The following is a 27,037-nucleotide window of genomic DNA, read 5'->3' on the forward strand; positions in this document are numbered from 1 at the left end:
ATTATGGACCACCTAACATGGTCCAGGATGAAATGCTATCCAAACCATGTTGAAAAACGCCACCACTAACCTTCAGATACCCTCACTTTTTGTTTATGCCTGAAGTGTCCTCTCAACAGGAAGAACCAGATTCTGGTAGAAAGAAAATAGGTCTCTTGCTAGCAGGATCTCAAAGCCAGTGGAGAAGTGAAATGGAAAGGGCCCTGGAGGATCCTAAAATAAAGGACACAGGAGCCTTTGTGTGTGGGAGTTGTTTATTGCAAACTGTTATAATTAAAGTGGTATTTTACAAGTGTTTTTAAGACAGAGGACAGACAGGCTCTGAGTTGGGCCTCAGCTCCAGAGGCACACACCTGGAGGGGAAATGGCACGTGCAGGGAACATGAGCTCAATTGCTGTTCACTTCGTAAGCACAGTCGTGCTGGAGTCTTCTTAGGGAGCCTGAGAGGAAAAGAAGGGAGTGGGGACAGCCATGAAGCAGCTGCTTTAAATTCCTAATCTCGCTCCATCCCCACTGTGCACATGGCCTTTCGGAGCAGGCCCCAGTCTCACCCTGGGGACTGACACAAATCCATCCTTGGGCCCAGGCTTCCTGCCAACTCGGGGGGTCTTGGTCATCCTTGTTATCAGTCATCACTGATTTCCTTTTTCTGTCAGAGGTTTCCCAAATTTGTAGCTTAAAAACACCCGCAGGAGGAGAAGCAAGGAATGTTCTTGTTAATATAAATCCAGAGCAAGACGGCTTGAGAACTGGGTGTTTCCCAGGGTTGGCAGGTATGTGGACAGTTGCCTGCATTCTTTATCCATAGGTGCTTGAATGCACAGTAGTGTTGAACATGCAAAGGGTCTGCACTTTTAGGACTTGCTCATGTTTTTGAGAACCTCTAGAGAGACTCACTGGATCAGAATCAGCCTAGCAGAATGTGGGGACAGGGGAGACTTGAATCCTAAGATCATTCCCAGGAGAAAGGGAGCACTATTTCCAGAAGTAGCAGCAGGGAGGCTGTGCCAAGGCTCTGCCCAAAGAGCCTGGTGTGGAGAGGGGCTCCTTGTGCAGCTTCGGGTTACTGTTTGGGCAAAGCGAAGTCCCAGGCAGTCTCCTGTGCACATTTCCACATGGCCTGCATGAGGCGGGTGAAGCCCATGTCTTTGGGCTTCTCCAAGCCTCTCATCAGCCGTTGCTTCATGATAGAAACAAATTCCTTATTGCTCAGCTCTCCATTGCCTAGAAGAAGAGGCAAACACAACAGGGATAAGTGAAGGCCTTGGAACAAAGATGAGAAAATTCCACTGTCACATCGTGTCGGTTCCAAAGCCTAGCACTCTCTCATGGCCAAATTCAATTCTCTTGGCTAAAAGTGAACTGATTTGTGCCTTCCCTGACGTTTTCAACTGCAACTCAGTGACAATTCAGTGTAGTGTGACAGAAGTTGAATGAGACTATATTATAGTCAGGTCCTGTGCTGTGCTAGATGTTGAGAATAAAGAGATAAAAATGACTTTGTCCCTTGAAATACCATCAGATTGTGGGAGAGACAAGTAAATTATTTAAGTATTATGGTAGACGTCATAATGGGGTAAAGAAAGGATGCTACGGGGCACAGAGGAGGAATGTCTAACTCAGGATGGGGAGGGTGCAATTACAGATCAGTCAAGACTTCCTGGAGGTGACTCTAAAGTTGACTCCCAAAAGATGAGCAGGAACTGGCCACACACAGGGGAGTGAGACGGGGGAGGCATTTCAGCGGTGGTTATAGCACAAGCAAAGGCCCGGGCAGGAAGCAGTCCAGCTGCTGGAGAACCACACTGAGTGAGGTGTTGCTGGACACACAGGTGCAGGCAGGGCCAGGAAACCAACGAGGCAGGCAGGGAGACAGGTCCCTAAGGAGCCTGTATCCTCCTTAAAGGGTTTGTACTTGATCTTCAGGGCAGGAAAGGAGGACTGCAAGAAGGGAGGAAGATGCAGTTAGATTTTCATTCTGGATGGATTTCTGGCTGGCTGATGATGGTGCTGGCCTGGAGAGTGGTACAGCGGGAGTACGGGAGCCAGTCCAGAAGCTGCTGTCACAGTCTCGGCTGGTACTAGAGCTGTCTGCACGGCTCCATCAGAAACCGTGTCTACACCAAGGCCAGTGGAGCTCGGTTTTCCTGCCGGACTCCAGGGGGCCCCACTTACCATCACAGTCAAAGAGCGCAAACACCACATCGCACACGTGATCTGAGAGTTCCACTTTAGCTACTGTTCTGGCTACCTGCTGCATGGTCGCTGAAAGAGGAAAGACATGAGTTAGCCCAGCAGAGGGCCTTTGGTTTTGCTTTCTCTGAATGGAAGGATAAAAATATTCCATCATAGTAAAAAATTTTCAGATGTATTTGTGATAATTCAGTTTTTAATCCACAACCACCCTTCCTTTTCACTTCAGGTTCCATTTTTTTCTATTGCTGCCACACTTTAGGAAGTATATATAATTAAGCAAGAATGCCTGATAATAATTCATAGGGAAAGTAGATAAGAGGTTACCAACAGCTGGGAAGTTAGTGGTTAATGGGTATAGATTGACCATTTGGGGTGATGGAGAATTTTTGGAATAGTATTGATGGTTGTACAACATTGTGAATGTAATGAATGCCACTGACATACTTTAAAATGACTTAAATGGCAGCTTTTGTTATATATATTTTACCATAATAAAATTTTTAAAAGTTACAATCCACATAGTATTTAAGGATGGAATTCTAAGTCTCAAGCATATAGCAGTGGCTGTTCTAATAACTTATTACCAGACGAGTGCCTTGCCAAAAAGTAAAGAATATCTGATGTTATTACAGTCTCCATCTTGGCATTTCCCTCTCACTGGAAAGAACACAGTAACAAAAAAGGAAATAATGAGGCAGCCAAAGGACGGGGAGGTGAGAAACAAGGAGGCTAGTCTGACTGCACTGAGGCTTCACCACCAGCTCTGATGAACAGCGGAAATGCACAGCTGAGCTCCTGCCCCTCCTCCTGACAGGTTTTCCATCACCCACTTTGTTTTCCCAACTGTGCCCCTTGAGAGAAGCAGTGGCCCCCACCTCACTAGATCAGAATACAGTCTTTTTTTTTTTCCTTTTTCCAGACTTCATCAGAAAATCTCTTCTCTCCTGCCATTTTCTCTTTCTCTGACATTTACTGTTAAACACTAGCAATCATGTGAAAATTGGTTCTCATGAAAAACAAGCCAGGAAGGAAATTAGGCGATTTCCCCTGCCTTCTCTGCCATTTATCCTCAAGCTTGATCTAGCTACATCTAGAAATTATGTTATTGCTTATAGACACACTCTTAAGTGAGGTAAAACTCAGAGGAGAGAAAAAGATGAATTTCTATTCATGAATCAACTAGCAACGAAGTGTTTGTATCTATAAACCTCAGATTTGTGTGTGCTCAGTCGCTAAGTCCTGTCTGATTCTTTGTGACCCCAGGGATTGCAGCCTGCCAGACTCCTCTGTCCACTGCTGCTTCCAGAAGCAATGTAAACTTTTTAAAGTCAGCGTGTTTTCTCTGCTTATTTCATTCCTATAATTTCAGTTCTTGTCATTTTTTTTCTGCATTTGATCTCTCATTTCACCTCTGTGCCTCCATACATTCTCCACCGTGCTCTCAAGGTCAGCTGATACAAATGCCAGAACAAGGCAGAGGAGCAAGGTGACGCAGGAGGAAAACTGCTTGCAGTCATAAGACCTGAGCTCTAGTCTTGGCTCCACCAACTTGCTCGTGTGACCCTGCTGGAGTTATGTGATCTCTTTGGATACAATTTCTCATATCCAAAAGAGGAGATGCCACAAGATAACTGCTAAGGTGGCTTAGTAGTGCAAAGAGTGGTTCACTGGCGTTTTCCAGAATCTGAGGGCAAGAGACAGGAGTGGAGGTACACAGAAATAGCTGAGGATCTTGTGTGGTGAAGGACAGAAGGAAGGTATAAAGGCCACAAGCTGGGCTGTGCCTCAGTGTCCACAGTCTCTGGCTGGAGGGGACTAGGCTGCTCACAGGGCGTGAAGGGCCAGAATCCTCCTCTTGCGGCTTTAGGTTACCGCTCACACTGCACTTCCTCCCAGGACATGAGTTAGCATGAAAGAGGAATCCCCGTCCCTCGGAACTACAAGACTTAAGCAGACTACCTACTGTGTGGATGTTCATGAGATGTAGTCAAGTGCTGCCAGGGGAGATGGGGCCTCTACCAGACTGTGGAAGTTTTAGGGTTTAGAAACTTCTCCTGGTAGGTTTGGACACTTTATTCTCTCAGCTGGCTCAGGCAGAACCAATTCCTGCTAGCTAAATGGCCTGGGGAAGGAAGAGAAAGCAGAAGGCCAATTTGCAAGGAAAACAGTAACTGTTAAGAGAACTAAAGGGATAACAGCTGGTCATTATACTTCTCAGTAGGAAAATCTACTAAGGAAACAATTCACCTCAGAAGATTGCTCAGTGAAAAGAGAATAAGATCAGAAGACCCTGGGTGCTCTCAAATTGTGGTCATTTACCAGACTACCCTATGCAGCCACAGAAATGTGTACTGAGAAGCGGTTCAAAACCTGTTCTATATTAGATAAATATGGACACTTTATGTTAACCATTCCTTTCTCTGCCAATGTTTGTTAACCATGCCCTTTTCACATCAATACCACACCTGTTTTAACAGATAACTACACCTCTTTTTCTCTCAGTTCTCTCAGGGCAGAGTGCCCATCATCAATTCTTCTTGATGCTCCCAGTGCCCATCCTATTCCCTATGAAGATGGACCTTCTCCTCTAAATAAACCATTAAATAAATAATATTCATTGTCAGTGAGAGCTCTTGGCTTTTTCAGGTGAAAAGCTCACTGAAGTGGTATTAAGTGGTTGCAGAACAGGGACTTCTCAATTCCACAGGTGAGAATGCCTCATTACAAAGGCCATCTCTTAACAGAACAGTTACAGAATATGTTTCATCTCACATGGAGAGGGCTCTGATGCCCTCTGTACTACAAGACGAAAACCAGGGCTGTGTGGTATTCAAACCACTGGGATGTTACCAGCCAGCAAAGGGCCTGGCTGGGGCGCCCTTTCACTGTCTGAGATCCTCAGACAGGGCCCCAGGGTGTGAATCAGAGCAGTGGAACATTAAACTAGCTGGTGCGCTCCAGCCAAGAGTACTGGGGACAAGTAGGGTGACAGATTACAAGCCAAGTGCTTGACAGCTGGTCCCAAGAGCTGGCTCATTCCGATTTGTTTCCACATCTCTGAACCACAAAATCATAACTAAATCACAGCAACAACAATCCCCCACCACTTCTGCCCCAGATCTCAGCTTCTCCATGCAGACCAGTTGTTGGTACTGGAATGCGGGCCTCGCCTATTTAATGATGCTAACTGATGGATGGTTGGGATTCTAATCTGAAAGATGTCCCTATGGAGCATGAAATCCCCCTGGAGAAGGCCTAGGTTTCCAAGGCCTATCCATTCCTTTGGTACAAATCTGCTCCAGTTGCCTGAACAATAGATGGGCATGAGACTGGGTGATTTCTACTAGATTGGGATGGGGAGGAATTTGCAGAAGCAGGCTCACTGGCACTCAAAAATGTGTTAACCATCTGGCTCTTTGAAAAGTCCAAGCAGAATCTGAGATGAGCCAGGTCCCCAGTTTACTCTCTGGCATAGTCCGTGACTGGACAATTCAGCAGCACAAAGAAATACATACGGAGTTTGTGTGACTATAATGTCAGAAGCTATATTACACAAAACTATCTATTCACAACAGTACTCGAACAGAGGAAAGGAGAGTTCTGGAGGGATAAGAGCCCAAATATCCATTTGGAATCAGAGAATCTTAGAACTAGAAGAGACCTCAGAGGAAACACAAAATGCAAAGGATTTGAATGACTTGCTCAGGGCCACAAAGCTAGCTGGTAGCAGGGCTGTGTCTAGAATCTAGGTCTCCTGACTTTCAGCCCATGCTTTTTCCTATACACACTGGGCTCACTCCATCCCTTATATGGACAGTGGATCCCCCCATGAATCTGTCACTCTATTTTTTTTGGGGGGGAGGGCATGCCATGCAACTTGTGGGATCTTAGTTCCCTGACTAGCAACTGAATCTGTGTCCTTGGCAGTGAAACTGTGGAGTCTTAACCACGGGACCACCAGGAAATTCTCAGGAATCTCGCATAAGTTAACAGAAAGAACTCAGGTGGAAGAAAAGCCAAAATATGAATTACTCCTCGCTAGTTGGCAGGGATGAATAACTGAATAACAACTGGGGGTTGTGAGGAGCCAGCACTGTGGTCTGACCACGGATCTGACGTCCTGTATGATGGAGGACATCAGCATTCCCTTGGAACGTATACTGATGATTTTAGGGACAACTTGAAAGGTTTACTAAAATGCAACCCAATGAAGAGCATATGAAATAAAGGTGGCCCTGGGAGTTCTGCCTGTGATGCATAAATTGAGCTATGCACAGTGTGACCCAATTAGGAGCTGCCTGTCTCTTCCTAATGCAAAGGTGTTTGGAAAGGTGATACGCCAAGTTGAGTTGACAGTCTCTAGCTGTGTGGCCATGTGATGATTCCTGTCTTCCTGGACCGTAGTGGAGAAAATCAAAAGCTGGCTTGTGACAGCCAAGGTTAAGTGAGGGAGACATTTCCGCTTCAGCTCTGAAAAGGCTTATGATGTAGAGGTCTTAGTTTCTTAAGTCTATCCCTAGATGGCTTCGGGGAAGGTGGGGACAGGGGGAAGGATTTTCCTTTAAAGAGCACTTGTCCTTTCTTTTGCATCTTCTTCCAGGATACTTTGGCTAATACAACACACACATTTCAACCTGACTGAAGGGGGTGGGGGTGGGAAGGAAAGGACAACATTTAGGATAACAAGCAATTTCAGGAGCCAAGAGTAATGCAGTACACTAATAATGAAAACTATAACACTCTGTGTTATGCACAGTGCTTCTGAGCCACAGGCAGGCTGACCAGCTCTGTGTGCTCAGGCTGTCCACCTGTCAAAGGTGATGCTGGTGATCCTGGCTCTTAAATACTGGTATATGCCAGAAAAAAAACTGTGGCCAGGTTTTCCAAACCTCAGAGCATCATTCCAGATGACTGTTTCAATAGGCTTACATGCTTAACCTAGTAAAACTGGCTGACAGTAAGGTTTATTGCCATTGTCCAGTACTGTATCTGGTGTCATTAAAAATGCTCATCACATTTGTCCACAAAAGGCAAGCATTTCTACCAGCTCCATTAGGCAGTGATTTCAGGCACCACATTCAGAAGGCAATCACAGTTCAGTGGGGGAAACCATACATATCATTAAGATTGTGAAACATATAGGAGAATTATCAGACATATTAACAGACACACATGGGTTACAGTGGAATAGTTTGTATTTGGTTAGAGGTACATTTTGGATCCTCATTCTAAAGGATTAAAGAGACAGACCGCTCCAGATATGGCATGTAAAGTAGTAAGTAGTAGGTGGTGGAGGAATCAGTTTGAGTAAGTACTGGAAGCAGGAAAGGAGGCTAATGCCCAACTAGACAGCTTGAACAGAGGTGCAGGTGGGGATGAGAGCATTAGGATAGATTTGCCATCAGGACAGACTGGCAAGGGGCCAGGCAAGTCTCCTTGCAGGGAAACCTTTATAACACAGCCAGGTCTTACCTCGAGACCAATTTACCATTTTACCAAAATTTACCATATTTGCTTCTCCTTCTTTGACTCTTTTAAATTTTCATTATTTTTTATTTTAAAAAGGTATTTTTCATTATATAATACATTTAGCTGTTTGAAATTCAAATGGTACAAAAGGGTTGAAGTCTCCTTCTCAAAGTTATGTCCCATCCCCCTCCAGATGTTGTCCAGAAGCAATGAACATCTCTAGTTTCCCTAGAAATATTTCATAGATATAAAATCAAATATTTATTCTTCACTTCTTCCCACAAAATGATTTAAATATATGGTTTTCCTTGACTCATTTAACAACATATCTAAGAAATAATTCCATTCCAATACATAAACAATTCCTTTTTGACAGCTGCACAGCATTCCACCAAGAGCATGTGTCATTATTTAGATAACCGCTTCTTTACATTATTCTAACCTCAATCTTGGAAGTGGCTTTGATGCTTGCTTTGCAAAATTACTTCCTTGGTGGGCTACAGTTGTCAGCCTCAAGAGAGTCTGAATCTCTGATAACTAAAGTTGAAAGCAACTGACATATTTAAGTTCAGCTTGCTGAAATGATACAAAAGGCTAAATACTCTTCATCTTAACAAGTGTCTTATCAAAACTGCAGAGGTCTCTAAGGGCAGTAGCCCCTGAAACCCCTGCAAAGCAGCGCTTGCATTAAATACGAACCTCTATACTTGCCCAGTTGGTGTAATTTCTTTCTGATCCTTTTCATAGCAGGATATAAAGCTGGCTGATGGTCTTGTCTCTTTAAGTGGGTGTTTTGGTGGTTTATCTTACCCTCTTTCCTCTCTCCTTCAATGGTAATCATGAGTCCCTAAAGCAGCTCTCCTTCTCCTTGGGGCACTTATAAATAATTTCACTAAATCACAACGTATTCAAAGCAACAGAGGTAAGCCAGAATCAATCTTTAGAACTGCTAAGTGACTTTAAATTTTGGGGAAAATAAATTAGTTCTCTGCAGAGAGAGAAAGTGCCTCATAAAGCAAACATTTCTTTCAGAATTTGAGCTTCTGTGCCTACAGTATGAATACTTTTGTTTTAAAAATGGATGGCTTTGTCTTAAATGAATGGAATCCTGGCAAGCACTCTCCTTCACACATAAATGTTCTTACAAAATGAAATAATGAACTGAAGCACAGGAGCCTGCCTCCCACAAACTTTAAAAGAATTTATAAGGACTTGCCTAGAGGTCCAGTGGTTAAGCTGTGTGTCCACTGCAGGGGGTACAGGTTCAATCCTTGGTCAGGGAACTAAGATCCTGCATGCTTGGCAGCATGGCCAATAAATAAATAAATAATAAAAATACAAGAATTTACAAAATAGGAGCTTTTTCCCATAACCTCTTCTCCACACATCTTTATGATATTCCCATTTCCTGTCTTCATGCTACGGCTGTCTGGGGATGCTCTCCTGTACATTCTTGCTGTAAACTTTCCCCCATTTTTGTCTTCTCATAAAAGCACTGAGTCACCTATAGAATTCTCTAGACCCTTCTAGTGGCAGTGAGTGCTGCGCACTTGACAGAACAGTGGTATGGAAGTGAATGAACTGGAATCTCTGGTCTCAGTTTTGTATCACACTAGCTATGATTTGAGCAAGCCATTTTCCTTCAAGTGTAATTGAAGAAGTTAAAAACAAGGAAGTGAGGGTTTAAGTAAAATTATTTCTTTTTTTTTTAATTTTATTTTAAACTTTACAATATTGTATTGGTTTTGCCAAATATCGAAATGAATCCGCCACAGGTATACATGTGTTCCCCATCCTGAACCCTCCTCCCTCCTCCCTCCCCATACCTGGTAATCCCTCTGGGTCGTCCCAGTGCACCAACCCCAAGCATCCAGTATCGTGCATCGAACCTGGACTGGCGACTAGTTCCCTATGATATTATCCGTATTTCAATGCCATCCTCCCAAATCATCCCACCCTCTCCCTCTCCCAGAGAGTCCAAAAGACTGTTCTATACATCAGTGTCTCTCTTGCTGTCTCGTATATATGGTTATTGTTACCATCTTTCTAAATTCCATATATATGCATTAGTATACTGTATTGGTGTTTTTCTTTCTGGCTTACTTCACTCTGTATAATAGGCTCCAGTTTCATCCACCTCATTAGAACTGATTCAAATGTATTCTTTTTAATGGTTGAGTAATACTCCATTGTGTATATGTACCACAGCTTTTCTTATCCATTCATCTGTTGATGGACATCTAAGTTGCTTCCATGTCCTGGCTATTATAAACAGTGCTGCGATGAACACTGGGGTACATGTGTCTCTTTCAATTCTGGTTTCCTCAGTATGTATGCCTAGCAGTGGGATTGCTGGATCATAAGGCAGTTCTATTTCCAGTTTTTTAAGGAATCTCCACACTGTTCTCCAGAGTGGCTGTACTAGTTTGCATTCCCACCAACAGTGTAAGAGGGTTCCCTTTTCTCCACACCCTCTCCAGCATTTATTGCTTAAGTAAAATGATTTCTAAGCTCCCTTTAAGCCCTAAAATTTTATGACTGACATGTTAACATCCTTTTAGATAACATGGCTTAGATGAATTAAAATGTGCATATCTTCAGAAGTCCTCAAAGAATTTAACTGGTAATTTCTGGAATTACAGCTGGTATGATGGGTAGAATTTTGAGATGGTCCTCAAGATCCCCACACCCTGTAAAATCTCCTCTCCTTGAAAGTGGGCAAGACCTGTGAATAGGACGTGATACCACTCTTGTAATTAGGTTACTTTATATGGATAAGGTAATGGGATAGTCATTCTCATGATTACAATTATGTAAGAACCCATCTCGCACACTGAGGAAAGAGATTCTCCTGCTGGCTTTGAAGAAGTGAGCTGCCATACTGTAAGAGGGCCACATGGCAAGAACTGCAGTGGCCTGCTGAGAGCGACAGCCAGTATGAAAAAGGAACCTCAGTCCTACAACCAAAAGGAGCTGAATTCTACTAAGAACCCAAATAAGCTTGGAAGAGGACCGTCTGTGAACTCCAGATGAGAAAGCAGTCCTACTGATGCCTTGATTTCTGTCTTGTTAAAGACTTTGAGCAGAGAACCCAGTTACATTGTGCCTGACTCTCTGACTTATGAAAACTAGTATGATAAACAGGTGGTATTTTAAGCTGCAAATCTGTTGTAATTTGTTGTAAGCAAGAAAGTAGGCAAGGTATTTATGGTTGGGAATGTCCTTGGGAGATTCCTCAAATCATACTTTATATACAGCTATGCTCATTCTAGGTACACTTTATGGAGCTGTCGCTTTTCTGCAAGTACTACACCAAGCTTCATAAATTAGCTCTTATCAAGGCACTAGCCAAGATCTAATTAAGTTTTAGATTTCCTAACAAGAAAATAAATTAAAACTGCCACCATTCTTCTGGGAATTCAACAGCCTTGCTCTGATTTCAAATGTATTTGATAATTATAAGTCAGTTCATTTTCACAGATTTGGATACAGCTTTAGGCTACAACATGTTCCTTAAAACATTACTACATACGGTAAAAAGCTGATTTAGTTACAGAATTTCAAATCTGGAAGAATGCTTGGCGATATTTAGTATAACATCTAACTTGAGGTCAGAAAAATTGTGACTTGCCCATGTGTCATGGGAATTAATGACAAGGGAAGGTGTCATACTCCTCTTGTCTTCCCCCTTACCCTAGGCTTTTATTAGAGAATTATACCATCCTTTTCAGGATCTGATCAGGTTAAGAATTAATTCACTCATTTATTAAACATTAATTAAATATCTACTATATATAAATAATTATTCTAGGCTCAGAGCAGGACACAAAGATGTGGAAAACATGGTTCTTGTCCTCAAGAATTTACAGTCTAGTAGACAATTCTGGGCTTCCCTGGTGGCTCAGAGGTTAAAGCATCTGCCCTTTGATTGCTACAGATACTAGAGATATTGATAGGGCAGAGATAGTCCTAGGAACAGGGCTTCCCTGGTGGCTCAGATGGTAAAGAATCTGCCTGTAATGCAGGAGACCTGGGTTTGATCCCTGGGTCCTGAAGATCCCCTGGAGAAGGGAATGGCTTACTCACTCTAGTATTGTTGCCTGGAGAATTCCATGGACAGACAAGCCTGGTGGGTTACAGTCCATGGGGGTCACAAAGAGACATGACTGAGCGACTCTCTCTCTCTCTCTCTCTCTCTCACACACACACACACACACACACAGTCCTAGGAATAGAGAAGTTAAATAATGAAAATTGGAGATACTAAGGGAACATTTCATGCAAAGATGGGCACAATAAAGGACAGAAACAGCAAGGACCTAAGAGAAGCAGAAGAGATTAAAAAAAGGTGGCAAGAATATAGAAAAGGTATATTCTGTGTATTCTTGACTATACAAAAAAGGTCTTAATGACCCAGATAACCATGATATAGTCACTCACCTAGAGATAGAAATCCTGGAGTGTGACGTTAAGTGGGCCTGAGGAAGCATTACTATGAACAGACCTAGTGGAGGTGATAGAATTCTAGCTGAGCTATTTAAAGTCCTAAAAGAGGATGCTGTTAAAGTGCTATACTCTATATGCCTGCAAATTTGCAAAACTCAGCAGTGGACCCAGGACTGGAAATGTCAGTTTTCATTCCAATCCCAAAGAAAGGCAATGCCAAAGAATGTTTAAACTGTCATACAATTATGCTCATTTCACACGTTAGCAAGGTAATGTTCAAAATCCTACAAGTTAGGTTTTAGCAGTACGTTAACCAAGAACTTCCAGATGTACAAGCTGGATTTAGAAAAGGCAGAGGAACCAGAGATCAAATTGCCAACATCCGTTGAATCATAGAAAAAGCAAAGGAATTTCAGAAAAACATCTACTTCTGCTTCATTGACTACGCTAAAGCCTTTGACTGTGTGGATTACAACAAACTGTGGAAAATTCTTAAAAAGATGGGAATACTAAACCATCTTACCTGTCTCCTGAGAAACCTGTATGCAGGTCAAGAAGCAACAGGTAGAACCGGACATGAAACAGCAGACTGGTTCCAAACTGGGAAAGCAGTATGTCAAGGCTGTATACTTCACCCTGCTTATTTAAGTTCGCAGAGTACATCATGCAAAATGCCAGGCTGGATGAATCACAAGCATGAATCAAGAATGCCAGGAGAAATATCAACAATCTCAGATAGGCAGATGATACTATCCTAATGGCAGAGAGTGAAGAGGAACAAAGAGCCTCTTGATGAGGGTGAAAGAGAACAGTGAAAAAGCTAGCTTAAAACTCAACATTCAAAAAACTAAGATCATGGCATCTGGTCCCATCAGTTCATGGCAAAGAGATGGGGAAAAAGTGAAAACAATGACAGATTTTATTTTCTTGGGCTCCAAAGTTACTGAGAATGGTGACCACAGCCATGAAATTAAAAGACGCTTGCTCTTTGGAAGAAAAGCTGTGACAAAACTAGACATTGGATTAAAAAGTAAAGACATCACTTTGCCGACAAAGGTGTGTATAGTCAAAGCTATGGTTTTTCCAGTAGTCATGCATGGATGTGAGCTGGACCATAAAGAAGGCTGAGTGCTGAAGAATTACTGCTGGAGAAGACTCTTGAAAGTCCCTTGGACAGCAAGGAGATCAAACCATTCAATCCTGAAGGAAATCAGTCCTGAATATTCATTGGAAGGACGGATGCTGAAGCTGAAGCTCTAATACTTTGGCCACCTGATGTGAAGAGCTGACTCCCTGGAAAAAACTTCAATGCTGGGAAAGATTGAAGGCAGGAGAAGAAGGGGACAACAGAGGATAAGATGATTGGATGGCATCACTGCCTCAATGGACTTAAGTTTGAGCAAACTGGGAGATAGTGAAGGACAGGGAAAACTGGCGTGCTGAAGTCAATGGGGTTGCAAAGAGCTGCACACGACAGTGAATAAACAATGAAAAACAATGCCTTCTGAAAGCAATAATCCCAGGATATTTTAGATGAATGATGAATTTTCGGAGAAACTAAAAGCTCCAATTTTCCTCATTAAAAACAAAGCAACTTACAACTTCTTTTTTCCTTTTTTCTGATTTTTATTTGGCTGCACTGGGTCTTAGTTGCAGTATGTGGGATCTAATTCCCTGACCAGGGATTGAACCTGGGCCCCCTGCATAAGGAGTGCAGAGTCTTAGCCACTGAACCACCAGAGAAATCACAACTTCTAAATTAATACAAATCTCAAAAAGTGGCTGAAAAAAGCAGTAGATACTACTTTCTTTTTTATTTTATTTTATTTTATTTTGTTTTGTTTTTAAACTTTACATAATTGTATTAGTTTTGCCAAATATTTCTAAGAGAACAAACAGTAAGCCATATCACGGTCTAGGGTGATACTTTTTGCCAAATTGCCATATCCGGAGAGGATGTTTCTAATCTATTAGCACCTTACTGAACTGAAGATAAATAGAGGAAAGTCAGTACTTTGGGGTTGAAAACAGAACAGGTGGCTGTCTATAGTCATAATTTCAATCTAGTATAATAATAAAGGATTAAGTTCAGTTCAGTTCAGTTGCTCAGTAGTGTCCAACTCTTGGCGACCCCATGGACTGCAGCATGCAGGCTTTCCCATCCATCACCAACTCCTGGAGCTTGCTCAAACTCTCGTCCATCAAGTCGGTGATACTATCCAATCATCTCATCATCTGTTGTCCCCTTCTCCTCCTGCCTTCAATCTTTCCCAGCATCAGGGTCTTTTCCAATGAGTCAGTTCTCCACATCAGGTAGCCAAAGTATCGGGGCTTCAGCTTCAGCATCCGTCCTTCCAATGAATATTCAGGACTGATTTCCTTTAGGATAGACTGGTTGGATCTCCTTGCAGTCCAACGGACTCTCAAGAGTCTTCACCAACACCACAGTTCAAAAGCATCAATTCTTTGTCACTCAGCTTTCTTTATAGATGAGAGCAATTGTGCAGTAATTTGAACATTCTCCGGCATTGCCTTTCTTTGGGATTGTAATGAAAACTGACCTTTTCCAGTCCTGTGGCCACTGCTGAGTTTTCCAAATTTGCTGGCCTATTGAGGGCAGCACTTCAACAGCATCGTCTTTTAGAATTTGAAATAGCTCAGCTGGAATTCCATCACCTCCACTAGCTTTGTTTATAGTGATGCTTCCTTCCTAAGGCCCACTTGACTTTGCATTCCAAGATGTCTGGCTCTAGGCGAGTGATCACACCATCATGATTATCTGGGTCACGAAGATCTTTTTTGTATAGTTCTTCTGTGTATCCTTGCCACCTCTTAATATTTTCAGCTTCTGTTAGGTCCATACCGTTTCTGTCCTTTATTGTGCTCATCTTTGCATGAAATGTTCCCTTGGTATCTCTAATTTTCTTGAAGAGATCTTCAGTCTTTCCCATAATATTGTTTTCCTCTACTTCTTTGCATTGATCACTGAGGAAGGCTTTCTTATCTCTCTGTGCTATTCTTTGGAACTCTGCATTCAAATGGTTTATCTTTCCTTTTCTCCTTTGCCTTTCGCTTCTTTTCTTTTCTCATCTATTTGTAAGGCCTCCTCAGACAACCATTTTGCCTTTTTGCATTTCTTTTTCTTGGGGATGGTCTTCTTCACTGCCTCCTGTACAATGTCACGAACCTCCGTCCATAGTTCTTCAGACACTCTGTCTATAAGATCTAATCCCTTGAATTTATTTCTCACTTCCACTGTATAATTGTAAGGCATTTGATTTAGGTCATACCTGAATGGTCTAGTGGTTTTCCTTACTTTCTTCAATATAGGATTATCTCATTTGATTCTCTCAGTGGCTTGAGGCAAGGAGTCTATATCACCACTCTACAGATCAGGAAACTGAAGTTTGAAAGCTTCAGTGATTCGTTCAGAGACACAAAGCTAGTGAGTTACAGTGACTCAAAATCAGGTTTGAGTTTAAAACCAGAATTTATGCTTACAAACTTCTTCAGTATATTTAACTTTCAATAAATGCTAGATGTTGGAATTGTCTCTGAAAGTATAATAAAATACTGCTACACCTACACGTAGAGGTGATAAGGAACACCTGGATCGTTAGAAGTTCAGAAGTCCACATCTGTATATCCTATAATTTGATGTTCAGAAATGACAGCTTAGTATAGACATATATATTTTCTGTTCTGTGGGATCCTTCAAAGGGGTACCAACTTTCCTTGCTAGATGACCATATTTAAGTAATTGCAGGCTTTTGTGTATTGATTTTTTCACCGAAGAGTAATATGGTCAGAAAACTGAACAACATAGATGTGTCTACTAAGACGTTCCTTTGTGGGCATAAGAAGCTAGATAGACAATTCCAAGAATCTGTGTCACTGTAGAGTATGCACTACAGATGTCAGAGTGTGTCTGAGCTGGAAAACATGGTTCTGAACAGAAGAGACAACTGTAGGGGGAAAAATGTCCTATTCCATATTTAACAGAAGGGCACTGACTCCAAAACATCAGAGTTTATCAAAAGGACTCTATTCCCAGCCAAGAATGGTCAATTCTTAACTAAAGGGAACTGGGAGGAAACAAGCTAGTGCCTGTCCTCCCTACGCTACTGAGAACCAGAGTTCAGAATGGTGAACCTGCCTTGTCTCCTCCTAGATTACATTCAGCAAAGATTTTCAAATCCCAGAAGCGTTTTGGGGTATAGAGAGACAACATGATGGTATGGAAAGAATACAGGCTTTGGGATCAGAGAGCCCTGAGGTTGAATTCTGGCTCTACTTATTAGCTGAGTAACCAAGGGTAAGGTGCCTCATTTTGTATTTCCTTTTCCATAAAAATACCTTTCAGTAAAAATACTTGGGGTTGCAGAGGGCACCTTGTAGGAGTTATGCCACAGGTTTTACTATTTATTTTCCTGACTTGTCAGGTAATTAGGTAAAGTGTACTTATAGAATGACTATACAGAATTGAGGGCAACTGTGTCATAAATTATGATTTTCAATTTAAGTGGGCCGGTGCTGGAGCATGACTACTAAAGGTCACGGATTATATTTGTGCCACTGTTTCCTGTATTATAGTTCAAAGTACACAGGAGGCACAATTGGACCTACAAGTTTCCCAAATCTCTAATATTCTAAGGTGTTTTATAATGGGGCTTTTCACCACCTGGAAACCTTTTATGCTCTTGGCAGAAATAAGAACACTCTAAGTCATACAGGCCATAGTTCATTCTAGAGCTCCAATTCAAATAATTTCTAACTGTTCCATCACAGGATGCCATGGGGAAGGAGTCATGTTCAATTTTCCATTACCTTCTTCAGCAGACTAGGTAAATCATTCAGACAGCCCTTGAGAGGTTATATATCTAATTTTATGCCCAATATGTATATGAATAAGCAACAGAACCAAATCCTCTTAAGTGCGAAACAAGAGATGACCCATAGTAGAAACATACTGTTAGTTCATGTAGAAAGGTTGTTTCTCCAGATGGTCAAATTCACCAAAGACATCTCATTCTTGCCTGACAGTTGTCTTTTTCACATGGGCCATGAGGAACTAAAGAAATAGCTTCAACAAAATTTGCCGTTTTCACTCTAGAGGGATTAGATCACACTGGAATGTAAATCTGCAATTGCCACCTGCCTCAGTTCTCCAACTGTTCTGAGGAACATTAGCTCTGTAAGTTGTTAAAAGACATTTTAGGGCAAGTCAAGTTTGGGAATTTTATCACTCTCTTGGAGATTAATAATGCACATTAGCATATTAAAAAGTTGGCAGGAGTAGTGCTACAGGAAGAATTTCTGTATAACTTGGCATTTTCCAAACTTATTTGAACCATGGAACACTTTTTGGGGTTTTGTTTTAAACCCACAGAACCATTAACATATTGCAGTATATAATGTTCTTCACAATGCTGTTTGGGAAATTCTGTGCTAAATTATGTCTAAAGACAGGTTTGCAAGCTCTAAAATAGCCAAGGAAGAGATAGTGCCAGGGCCTCTAAAAGCTGCCAATTTCTGAAGGTCCTAACCTTTTAGGAAAAAATGAAGACAGCTGAGACTGAGACTAGCAGGCAGACAAAGGTACTCATATGTCCACTCAAAGGTACTCTTCCCCCACCTCCCATAGAGGTCAGAGGCTCTAATTAGCACCTATCACAACTTGAACAACTTGTATCCTCTTTCTCCCCTGATGGATTGTGAGCTTCTTGAGAGCAGAAGCCTGTGCCCAGCACAGTGCCTATGCTGCCAGCTGAATGAATGCATGAGCCATGCTAAATCCACTTATATCATCAACCTCATAATGCAAGCAGCAGGAATTTACTCAACATTCAGTGCATGACAGGCACAAGGTTAAGTGTTATATGTAGATTTATCCTCAGAACAATCCTGTGAGGTGGATATAGTTATCCTGATCTTAAAAACACAGAAACTAAATTCAGAAATTGCCCAAAGCTACTCGGCTAGTCAGGCTTCCCAGGTGGCTCAGTGGTCAAGAATCCACTTGCCAATGCAGGCGATGCAGGAAATGTGGGTTTGATCCCTGTTTGGGAAGATCCCCTGGAGGAGGAAATGGCAACCCACTCCAGTATTCTTGCCTGGAAAATCTCATGGACAGAGGAGCCTGGAGGGCTACAGTCCACGGGGTCACAAAAAGTTGTAAGTGACTAAGCATGCACATACACATACACTAAACTAGTGTATTCAAGATTCAAATCCAGGCTTGTGTGGTTAACCACTGTATTTTTCCTCCTCTCTTCTAAGATTTATCTCAGCAGTGAAATATCATGATTCTGTGGAAGCAGAATTGGTACAGAACTCAAATCCATGGAAAAATCACCAGTCTGACTATCAGGCTAAGGAAGGTTTAAAAGGGGAGAGTGCAAGGAGAGCCTGTAGAAGACAGGCACATCTGGCAGAGGGAAGGAACTTGGAATGGTTGCCAAGCACATGCTAGCCTTTTCTTGTGCAATCTGTGTCAAGTCTAAAACACAGGGCTTACAGAAGACAGTGAATTCATGACATGAGTTTGTTCTCTGGGTCTACTGTCAAAGGTGAGGGGTTACTGGCTTGAGATCCTATGTCTTGTTCACATCTATCAAGATATTCACTCATTCACCTATTAATTGATCAACTATTTACAGAATGTCTACTGTATCTTAGCTATTGTTTTAGGCACAGGAAATATATCCAGGAACAAGACAGATAAGCATTCTAGTAAATAGGGACAGATAATAAACACACACATAAATAAACAAGAAAATACCAGGTAGTGATAAATGCTATGATACAGGCTGATGGAGCTACCTAGGAAGTGATTTATGACACCTTAGTTACAAGGAGCCCAACACACTGAGGTCCCGGGAAAGAGCACTTGAGGTGAAGGAACAGCCAGAACAAGGGGTTTCAGGTGGAATGAACTTCATATATCTAGAAAATAAAAGAACAGCATGCAGAGTGGAGTGAACTGGTTAGAAAGTGATATTTGTTATACTCAAAGAGTATACAAGAGCCATGCCACATGGAGCCCTGTAAGCCCAGGTAGAGAGACCAGAAGTAGAGTGGGCTAGATGGAGAAACAAAGTCAGATTTGGGATTTCTGGAAGTAGAGATATAGATTCATTGAAAAAATAAATATGCAGATGAATGAGTATGGAATCAAGGATAATGCTTACTTTTGTTTGTTTACTTCAGTTAAGTGTTTATTGAAAGCCTACTATCGATGTACAAAACATCACAGATAGTAATCTCTACTCTACTGATCACCTGTATTTGTGAAAATTCAAGCCCGTGTCTATAATTTACGGACAGGAATTGATGACAAGAGTGAAGTCAGAAGATTCTAGGTTAAAAATTACAAAAGCTATAGATAATGTAGTTAGTTTTATATAATTTATACTGAGTAGTCAGGGAAGGGCTCTTGGAAGAAACAGAAGTTAGCCAGGGAAAGAAAGACCATAATTAGGTTTCTTTAAAAAGTTCAGTTTTAGGGACTCGCCTGGTGGTCCAGTGGCTAAGACACTGAGCTCTCAATGCTAAGACACTGAGCTCTCAATGCTGAGACCCTGGGTTTGATCCCTGGTTGGGGAACTAGATTCTACATGCCACAACTAAGACCCTGCACAGCCAAATAAATTTTAAAAAATTCAGTTTTAAATAGATGATACAAATATTCTCATAGTAAATTAAATTCATTTTTTGTTTCTAGTTTTGCTTTACTTTGTGGACTACATATGAGTGATATTTAGTTCTTGGTTGCTATAGTGAGTTGAATGTTGGCCCAAGAGATATGTCTACATCTTATGCCCTGGAACTTATGAATGTGACTATTTGGAAGAAGGGTCTTTGCAGATGTAATTAAGCATCCTGAGATGATCCAGGTGGGTCCTAAGTCCAATGACAAGTGTTCTTAGAAGAGATAAATAGAAGACAGACACACAGGGAGAAGGGGACAGGGAGGCCATGTGAAGAGAGAAGCATGACTGGAGTTATGGAGCCACAAGCCAAGGTGTGACTAAGCCACCAGAGGCTGGAAGAGGCAAGGGAGGGCTATTCCCTAGAGCCTTCAGAGGGACTATGGCCCTGTCAACACCTTAATTTCAAATTTATGGCCTTCAGAGCTGTGAAATAGATTTCTGTTGTTTCAGATCACTGTGTGTGTGGTAATCTGTTATGGCAGCCCTAGGAAATGAATATACTTGGCTTCTCCCTCTTACTTAGCATGAATCTAGGCCAGTTTCCCCTAAATATCTATCTTTTACACTCAGGGAATCCAAAGTTATACAGATGAAACAAACTAAGAAGTCAAAATAAATGCCAAACATCATCTATCTCAAAGCCAAACATATTTTTGGATATCAGATATGACTATATAATTTGTACTGCTGCCTCTATTAGCAAGGATAATGAGGCGTGAACTCTACGGAGAGACTAAACATTTCAGGAAATGGTTTGCAGTTATTTGAAAGAAATACTATCCTTTTTTTTTTAACCACTAGGTTACAGTTTTGTTTGCTATCATTATCCTGAATCATTCTATTTTGTGCATCCTATAATTTTAACACAGATAGTGATTCATCCTATATAATTGTTCCTGAGAGCAAATCTATGATCTTTAGTTAGACTTTTCAAAAAAAGGTATGCAAATATAAAGATGAGCTTATTTATTTTATTTAATAATAAGTGATGACTTCAAATCTTTTATGTTGGACTTATAGATGCTGTCAGATCTGTTCTGTGAAACAAAGCAATATAACCAAAGCTATTCTATAGAAATGACCCCGTGGTATTATACAAATACATGCATAACCTCCATGATTTCATTAATTTTTTCCAAAGGTTTTCACAAAGGTCAGAAGAGGGATTATTTTAAACAAATACAATTATATAAGTAAACAAGCAAGGAGACGAATGTTCTCTTAAAAAGTTATGTGGATCAAGAAAATGAAATAAAAGGCATCCCTGTTGGAAAGGAAGAAGTAAAATGATTTCTATTTGCAGGTTGCATGATCTTATATTAGAAAATCTTAAGAAACCCACCAAAAAGTGTTGAATAAGCAATACTGTGTTATTAAAACCTGAGTCAATGCTTTGGAGAAATTTAAAAATCACAAATTGCAGTACTCAATGGTGGAATAAAAACATTGTCCGATAAACCAAAAACTAAGAGAATCACTGCCAGCAGATATGTTCCATAAAGAATGATAAAGGAAGTTTTTCAAACTGATAGTGATAACAGATAAATATTTAGTTAGATATTCAGGAACAAATGAAAAACACTCAAATTGGTAAGCATGAGTAAATGTGGCTAAGTACAAAAAATTTTTGTTAATTTACTAAAAGTATAATTGTTGAAAACAAAAATCCTAACATTATATGACAGTGATTATAACATATATGGAGGAAATATAATATGGAAACAATAGCATAAAAGATGGGGTGACAGTAAATGGAACTGTATGAAAGCAAGGTCCTTACAATTAACTTGAAGTGGTTCAATATTAACTTTAAGTAAACCATGAAAAATTACAATTTCTAGAGAAATCACTAAAATATAAACTGCAAAAAGGTAGAGCGAGAAACGCTGGGCTGGAAGAAGCATAAGCTGGAATCAAGATTTCTGGGAGAAATATCAATCACCTCAGATATGCAGATGACACCACCCTTATGGCAGAAAGTGAAGAGGAACTAAAAAGCCTCTTGATGAAAGTCAAAGTGGAGAGTGAAAAAGTTGGCTTAAAGCTCAACATTCAGAAAACGAAGATCATGGCATCTGGTCCCATCACTTCATGGAAAATAGATGGGGAAACAGTGGAAACAGTGTCAGACTTTATTTTTTTGGGCTCCAAAATCACTGCAGATGGTGACTGCAGCCATGAAATTAAAAGACGTTACTCCTTGGAAGAAAAGTTATGACCAACCTAGATAGCATATTGAAAAGCAGAGACATTACTTTGCCAACAAAGGTCCGTCTAGTCAGGGCTATAGTTTTTCCAGTGGTCATGTATGGATGTGAGAGCTGGACTGTGAAGGAAGCTGAGCACCGAAGAATTGATGCTTTTGAACTGTGGTGTTGGAGAAGACTCTTGAGAGTCCCTTGGCCTGCAAGGAGATCTAACCAGTCCATTCTGAAGGAGATCAGCCCTGGGATTTCTTTGGAGGGAATGATGCTGAAGCTGAAACTCCAGTACTTTGGCCACTTCATGAGAAGAGTTGACTCATTGGAAAGGACTCTGATGCTGGGAGGGATTGGGGGCAGGAGGAGAAGGGGACGACAGAGGATGAGATGGCTGGATGGCATCACTGACTCGATGGACATGAGTCTGAGTGAACTCCGGGAGTTGGTGATGGAGAGGGAGGCCTGGCGTGCTGCGATTCATGGGGTCGCAAAGAGTCGGACACGACTGAACAACTGAACTGAACTGAACTGAAAAGGCCACTAGACCCAACTCTATGTCTAGAAGAGATGAACCTTAAATACATAGACAGGTTTAACACAAAAAGAATAGAGGAGGACAAACCATGCAAAGAATAACTACCCAAAGATCTGTGCTGTGCTGTGCTGTGCTTAGTCCCTCAGTCGTGTCCGACTCTTTGCGACCCCATGGACTGGAGCCTACCAGGCTCCTCTGTCCATGGGGATTCTCCAGGCAAGAATACTAGAGAGGGTTGCCATGCCCTCCTCCAGGAAATTTTCTCAACCCAGGGATCAAACCCAGGTCTCCTGCATTGCAGGCAGATTCTTTATCATCTGAGCTACCAGGAAGCCCAAGAATACTGCAGTGGGTAGCCTACCCCTTCTCCAGGGGATCTTCCCGACCCAGAAATTGAACTGGGGTCCCAGAAATTGAATCTGCCAGCATTGCAGGCAGATTCTTTACCAGCTGAGCTACCAGGGAAGCCCACCCAAAGAGCTAGAGTAATTAAATTAATACCAGACAAAACAGACTTCAAGAAAAGGTATATTACTAAACATAAAGGGGGAATATTTCATAATTATAAAATGGCTAATTCATCAGGAAAACACAATAATCGTAATCATTAAATATTTACGTACTTAATACCAGAGCTCAAAATTCATGAAGTAAAGACTGACACCATTTAAAGGGAAAAACAGAAAAATTCACACGTCATATTTGGAGATTTTAACATTTCAGTCTCACTAAAAGCAACTAGACAAAAAAATCAGTTAGGACATATAAGATCTGAACACTATCAACCCACTTTGACCTGACATTTTTGTAACATTACATTCAAAAGAATGCACATTTTCCCAATGTATATGAAACATTCATCAAAAAAAACCTGACCAAATTCTGGGTCATAAAACAAATTCTCAGTCCATTTTAATGAACTGAAATTTTATACAGTGTGTATTCTGACCACAAAAGAATTAAATTAGAAATAAAAAACAAGAGTATATCTAGAAAAATAAAATATTTGGAAATGAAAAACAACCTATCTTTAAATAATATGTAATCCACCACAGAAATCATGCAGAAAATCATAAAATATTTCAAACAGAATGATGATGAAAATACAACATATCAAAATTTATAGGATATAAAGCAATGTTTAGACTGAAATTTATAGCCTCCAAAGATTATCTTAGAAAAGATAGGTAAAGTTCCATGCTAAGAAACTAAAAAAAGAAAAGCAGAGGATGCATACTGAAAAATAAATAGAAGGAAGGAAATAATAAAGATATGAGAAGAAATAATGCAAAAGAAAAAACAAAATTGATCCTTTGAAAAAATTAAAATTGCTAACCCTCTAGGTAGATTAAATAAAAAAACAAAAAGGAGAAAGAGAAGATATAATTCACCAATGTTAGGAATAAAGGCTAAATTTCAGATTTTACAGATTTTATAGATATCAAAAGGATAATGATAAAATATTATGAACAGCTTTAGGTAAATAAATAACATACAAAATGGGCAAATTTCTAAAAAAAAGACAACTTTTTTATCACACAAGATAAAACAAACTCTGCATGCCTATGTATTTATTTAAAAAATTAGCAAAACTTCCTCACAAAGAAAACTGCAGGCCCAGATAGTTTCGTTGGTGAATCTTATTAAAAAATTCAAAATGAAAGAACAGTATATATATGTGTGTATGTGTGTGTGTGTGTGTGTGTGTATATCTTTACAAATTCTTACTGAAAATAAAGAAGAAAAAACTCCCCGACTTATTTTATGAGGACAGTTTAGTCTATTACAAAATCTGAAAAGATACTACAAAAAAGAAAATTGCAGATCAACATTCCTCAATATTTAACAAAATGTTAGAAATAAACTTAGGAATATATAAAAAGTCTAATACATAATCATCAAGTTGGGTTTATCTCAGGACAATAAGGGATAATCAATGTAACTACCATATTAAGAAAATAAAGGAGAGAAGCCATATAATCATTCCTCTCTCTATATACAGAAAGTTTTTGACAAAATTCAACAGTCACTGATGACAAAATCTTTTTTTTAAATTAGGAAGAAAAAGGAATTTCCTTAATCTGGTAATGGGCACCTATTAACAGTCTAATCTAATATCCATCTTAATTGTAAAATATTGAATTTTTCCCCTCTAAAATTAGGAAGAAGTCGACAATACCCACACTCATCACCTGCATTCAACGCTGTGCTGGTGGTTAAAGCAAGTGCAGTAAGGCAAGGAAAATAAAGGAATAAATATAAAAAAGAAGTGAAACTATCTCTGTTTGCAGATGACATTACTACTTACACAGAAAAACCTAAGGAATTCACAGATTACCTAGAAGAATGAGCAAATTTAGCAAGACTACAGAATACAATATTAATAAACAAAAATCAATTATATTTTATAATAGCAAATAACTGGAAATGAAATAAAAATTCAATTTTAATAGCATTAAGACAATAAAATATGCATAAATTTTTAAAAATTATGTGTAAGACCTGTATATTTAAAACCACAAACCACTGATGACAGAAATAAAATAAGACCTATAAAGATGGAGAGTTATAACATGCTCAGGAACTAGAAGACTCATATTTCACTAGGATGTCAATTCGCCCCAAATTAATGTATATATTCGATGTTATTTTAATCACAGTCCTACCTCTTTTTTATGGAGAAAGCGACAAACTGATGTTAAAACTTATATGGAAAAAAAGGACCTAAAACAGCTAAAGGAATTTTGAAAAAGAAGAATCCAGTTGGAAGAATTTATAATACATGACACTTCAAGAATTTCTATAAGGCTGCTATAAGGTAACCAAGACAGTGAATATGGGTATAAAGTGAAAGTGAAAGTTGCTTACTTGTGTCCAACTCTTTGCGACCCCATGCTCTACACAGCCCATGGAATTCTCCAGGCCAGAATACTGCAGTGAATAGCCTTTCCCTTCTCCAGGGTATCTTCCCAACCCAGGGATCAAACCCAGGTCTCTTGCATTGCAAGTGGATTCTTTAGCAGCTAAGCCACAAGGGAAGTTCAAGAATACTGGAGTGGGTAGCCTATCCCTGTTCCAGCAGATCTTCCCAACCCAGGAATCGAACCAGGGTCTTCTGCATTGCAGGCGGATTCTTTACCAACTGAGTTATCAGGGAAGTCCATTGGTATATAGATGTATAGATCTCTACTTAAAAGGTCATCTGATTTTTGATAAAGGTGCCAAAACAAACTAATGGAGGGTTTTTTCAACAAATAGTGCTGGTACAACTGAATATCCATGTGGAAAAAAGAAATCCTGACTTTTATTTCACACCATATTTAGAAATTAAATATAGGAGAATATCTTATCAGTTTGGTGGACTTGCCAGGTGGCGCTAGTGGTAAAGAATGCCTGCCTATGCAGGAGACATCAGGGACACAGGTCTGATCCCTGGGTTGGGAAGATCCCCTGGACTAGGAAATGGCACCCTACTCCAGCATTCTTGCCTGGAAAATTTCATGGGCAGAGGAGTCTGGAGGGCTATGGGGCCGCAAAGAGTTGGACACAAATGAACAATCGAGCACAAAGGTTTATTAGGATGAGAAAGTAATAACCAAAAAATTTGATAAATTAAACTTTATTAAAAAGAAGAATTTCCACTACTCAGAAGACCTCATGGAAAAGTGAACAGGCAAGCCAAGACTAGGAAACTATTCACAAAATATATATATCTGATATAGGATTTGTATTAGAACATAATAAGGACTTCCCCAATTCAATAAGACAAGCAACTTATAAAAATGGGCAAAAGATCTGAACAGACACTTCACCAAAGAAGGTATCTGAATGATGAGAACACAAAAAGCTGCTCAATAGCAGAAGTCATCAGGGAAGTACAAATTAAAAATACAATGAGACACTTTAATGCACATTCCAGAATCACAAAAATAAAAGATACATTGTGAAAAAGTGTCTGAAAGGTTTTTTTTTTTTTTTAATAAAAGAAATACTCACCATTCTCTGAACTCAGCAATATACTCCTAGGTATTTATCCAAGAAAAATGAAAATATGTATCCTCAGAAAGATTAATACAAGAATGTTCATAGTGGCTTAATTCAAGATAGCCAATAACTGGTAACAGCTAAGGTGCCCAACAGAAGAAAGGATAAACAAATTTTGGAATAGTCATACAATAGATTACTATTCATAAAAAAGGAACAAAACAAACTACTGTGTGCGCAACCACATGGGTGGATCTCAAAAACAGGCTGAGGGAAACTGAGTGTTCATGGTATAATTCCATTTGTATGAAGTTCTAGAACAAACAAAATTAATCTACGGTGGAAAAATATGCAGAATTAAGGTTGCCTCTTGATAACTAGGGGCAGAAATTAACTGCAAAAGGGCACAAGGGAACTGTAAACAACTATTGAACTTCAGTTAACATTCATGCTGAAGTACTTAGGAGTGACGTACACTTATGTCTCTAACATA

General features: G+C 40.1%; 1 protein-coding gene and 1 non-coding gene across 4 annotated transcripts in view; both read right to left on the bottom strand.

The window, feature by feature from the left end:
* Positions 1 to 222: 222 nt before the first annotated feature.
* MICU1 (mitochondrial calcium uptake 1) overlaps positions 223 to 27,037 on the bottom strand; it is a 224,005-nt gene continuing 197,190 nt past the window's right edge. For 2 of the 3 annotated variants that reach the window (XM_055535443.1, XM_055535436.1), the window contains 2 exons: positions 2,177 to 2,266; positions 223 to 1,225 (listed from right to left, as the gene is read on the bottom strand). In XM_055535443.1, the coding sequence (XP_055391418.1) occupies positions 1,065 to 1,225; positions 2,177 to 2,266 (251 nt within the window). In that variant the 3' untranslated portion in view covers positions 223 to 1,064. Of the gene's footprint in view, positions 1,226 to 1,479; positions 1,943 to 2,176; positions 2,267 to 27,037 lie in introns of those variants that run through there. The other variant, XM_055535453.1, reaches the window with a different exon arrangement.
* On the bottom strand, positions 13,783 to 13,855 carry TRNAR-CCU (transfer RNA arginine (anticodon CCU)). Its single transcript has one exon. It is a non-coding gene; the product is annotated as a tRNA-Arg (tRNA).

The sequence above is a fragment of the Bubalus kerabau genome, chromosome 1 (genome assembly GCF_029407905.1).
Source record: "Bubalus kerabau isolate K-KA32 ecotype Philippines breed swamp buffalo chromosome 1, PCC_UOA_SB_1v2, whole genome shotgun sequence".
NCBI classification, from domain to species: Eukaryota; Metazoa; Chordata; class Mammalia; order Artiodactyla; family Bovidae; genus Bubalus; species Bubalus kerabau.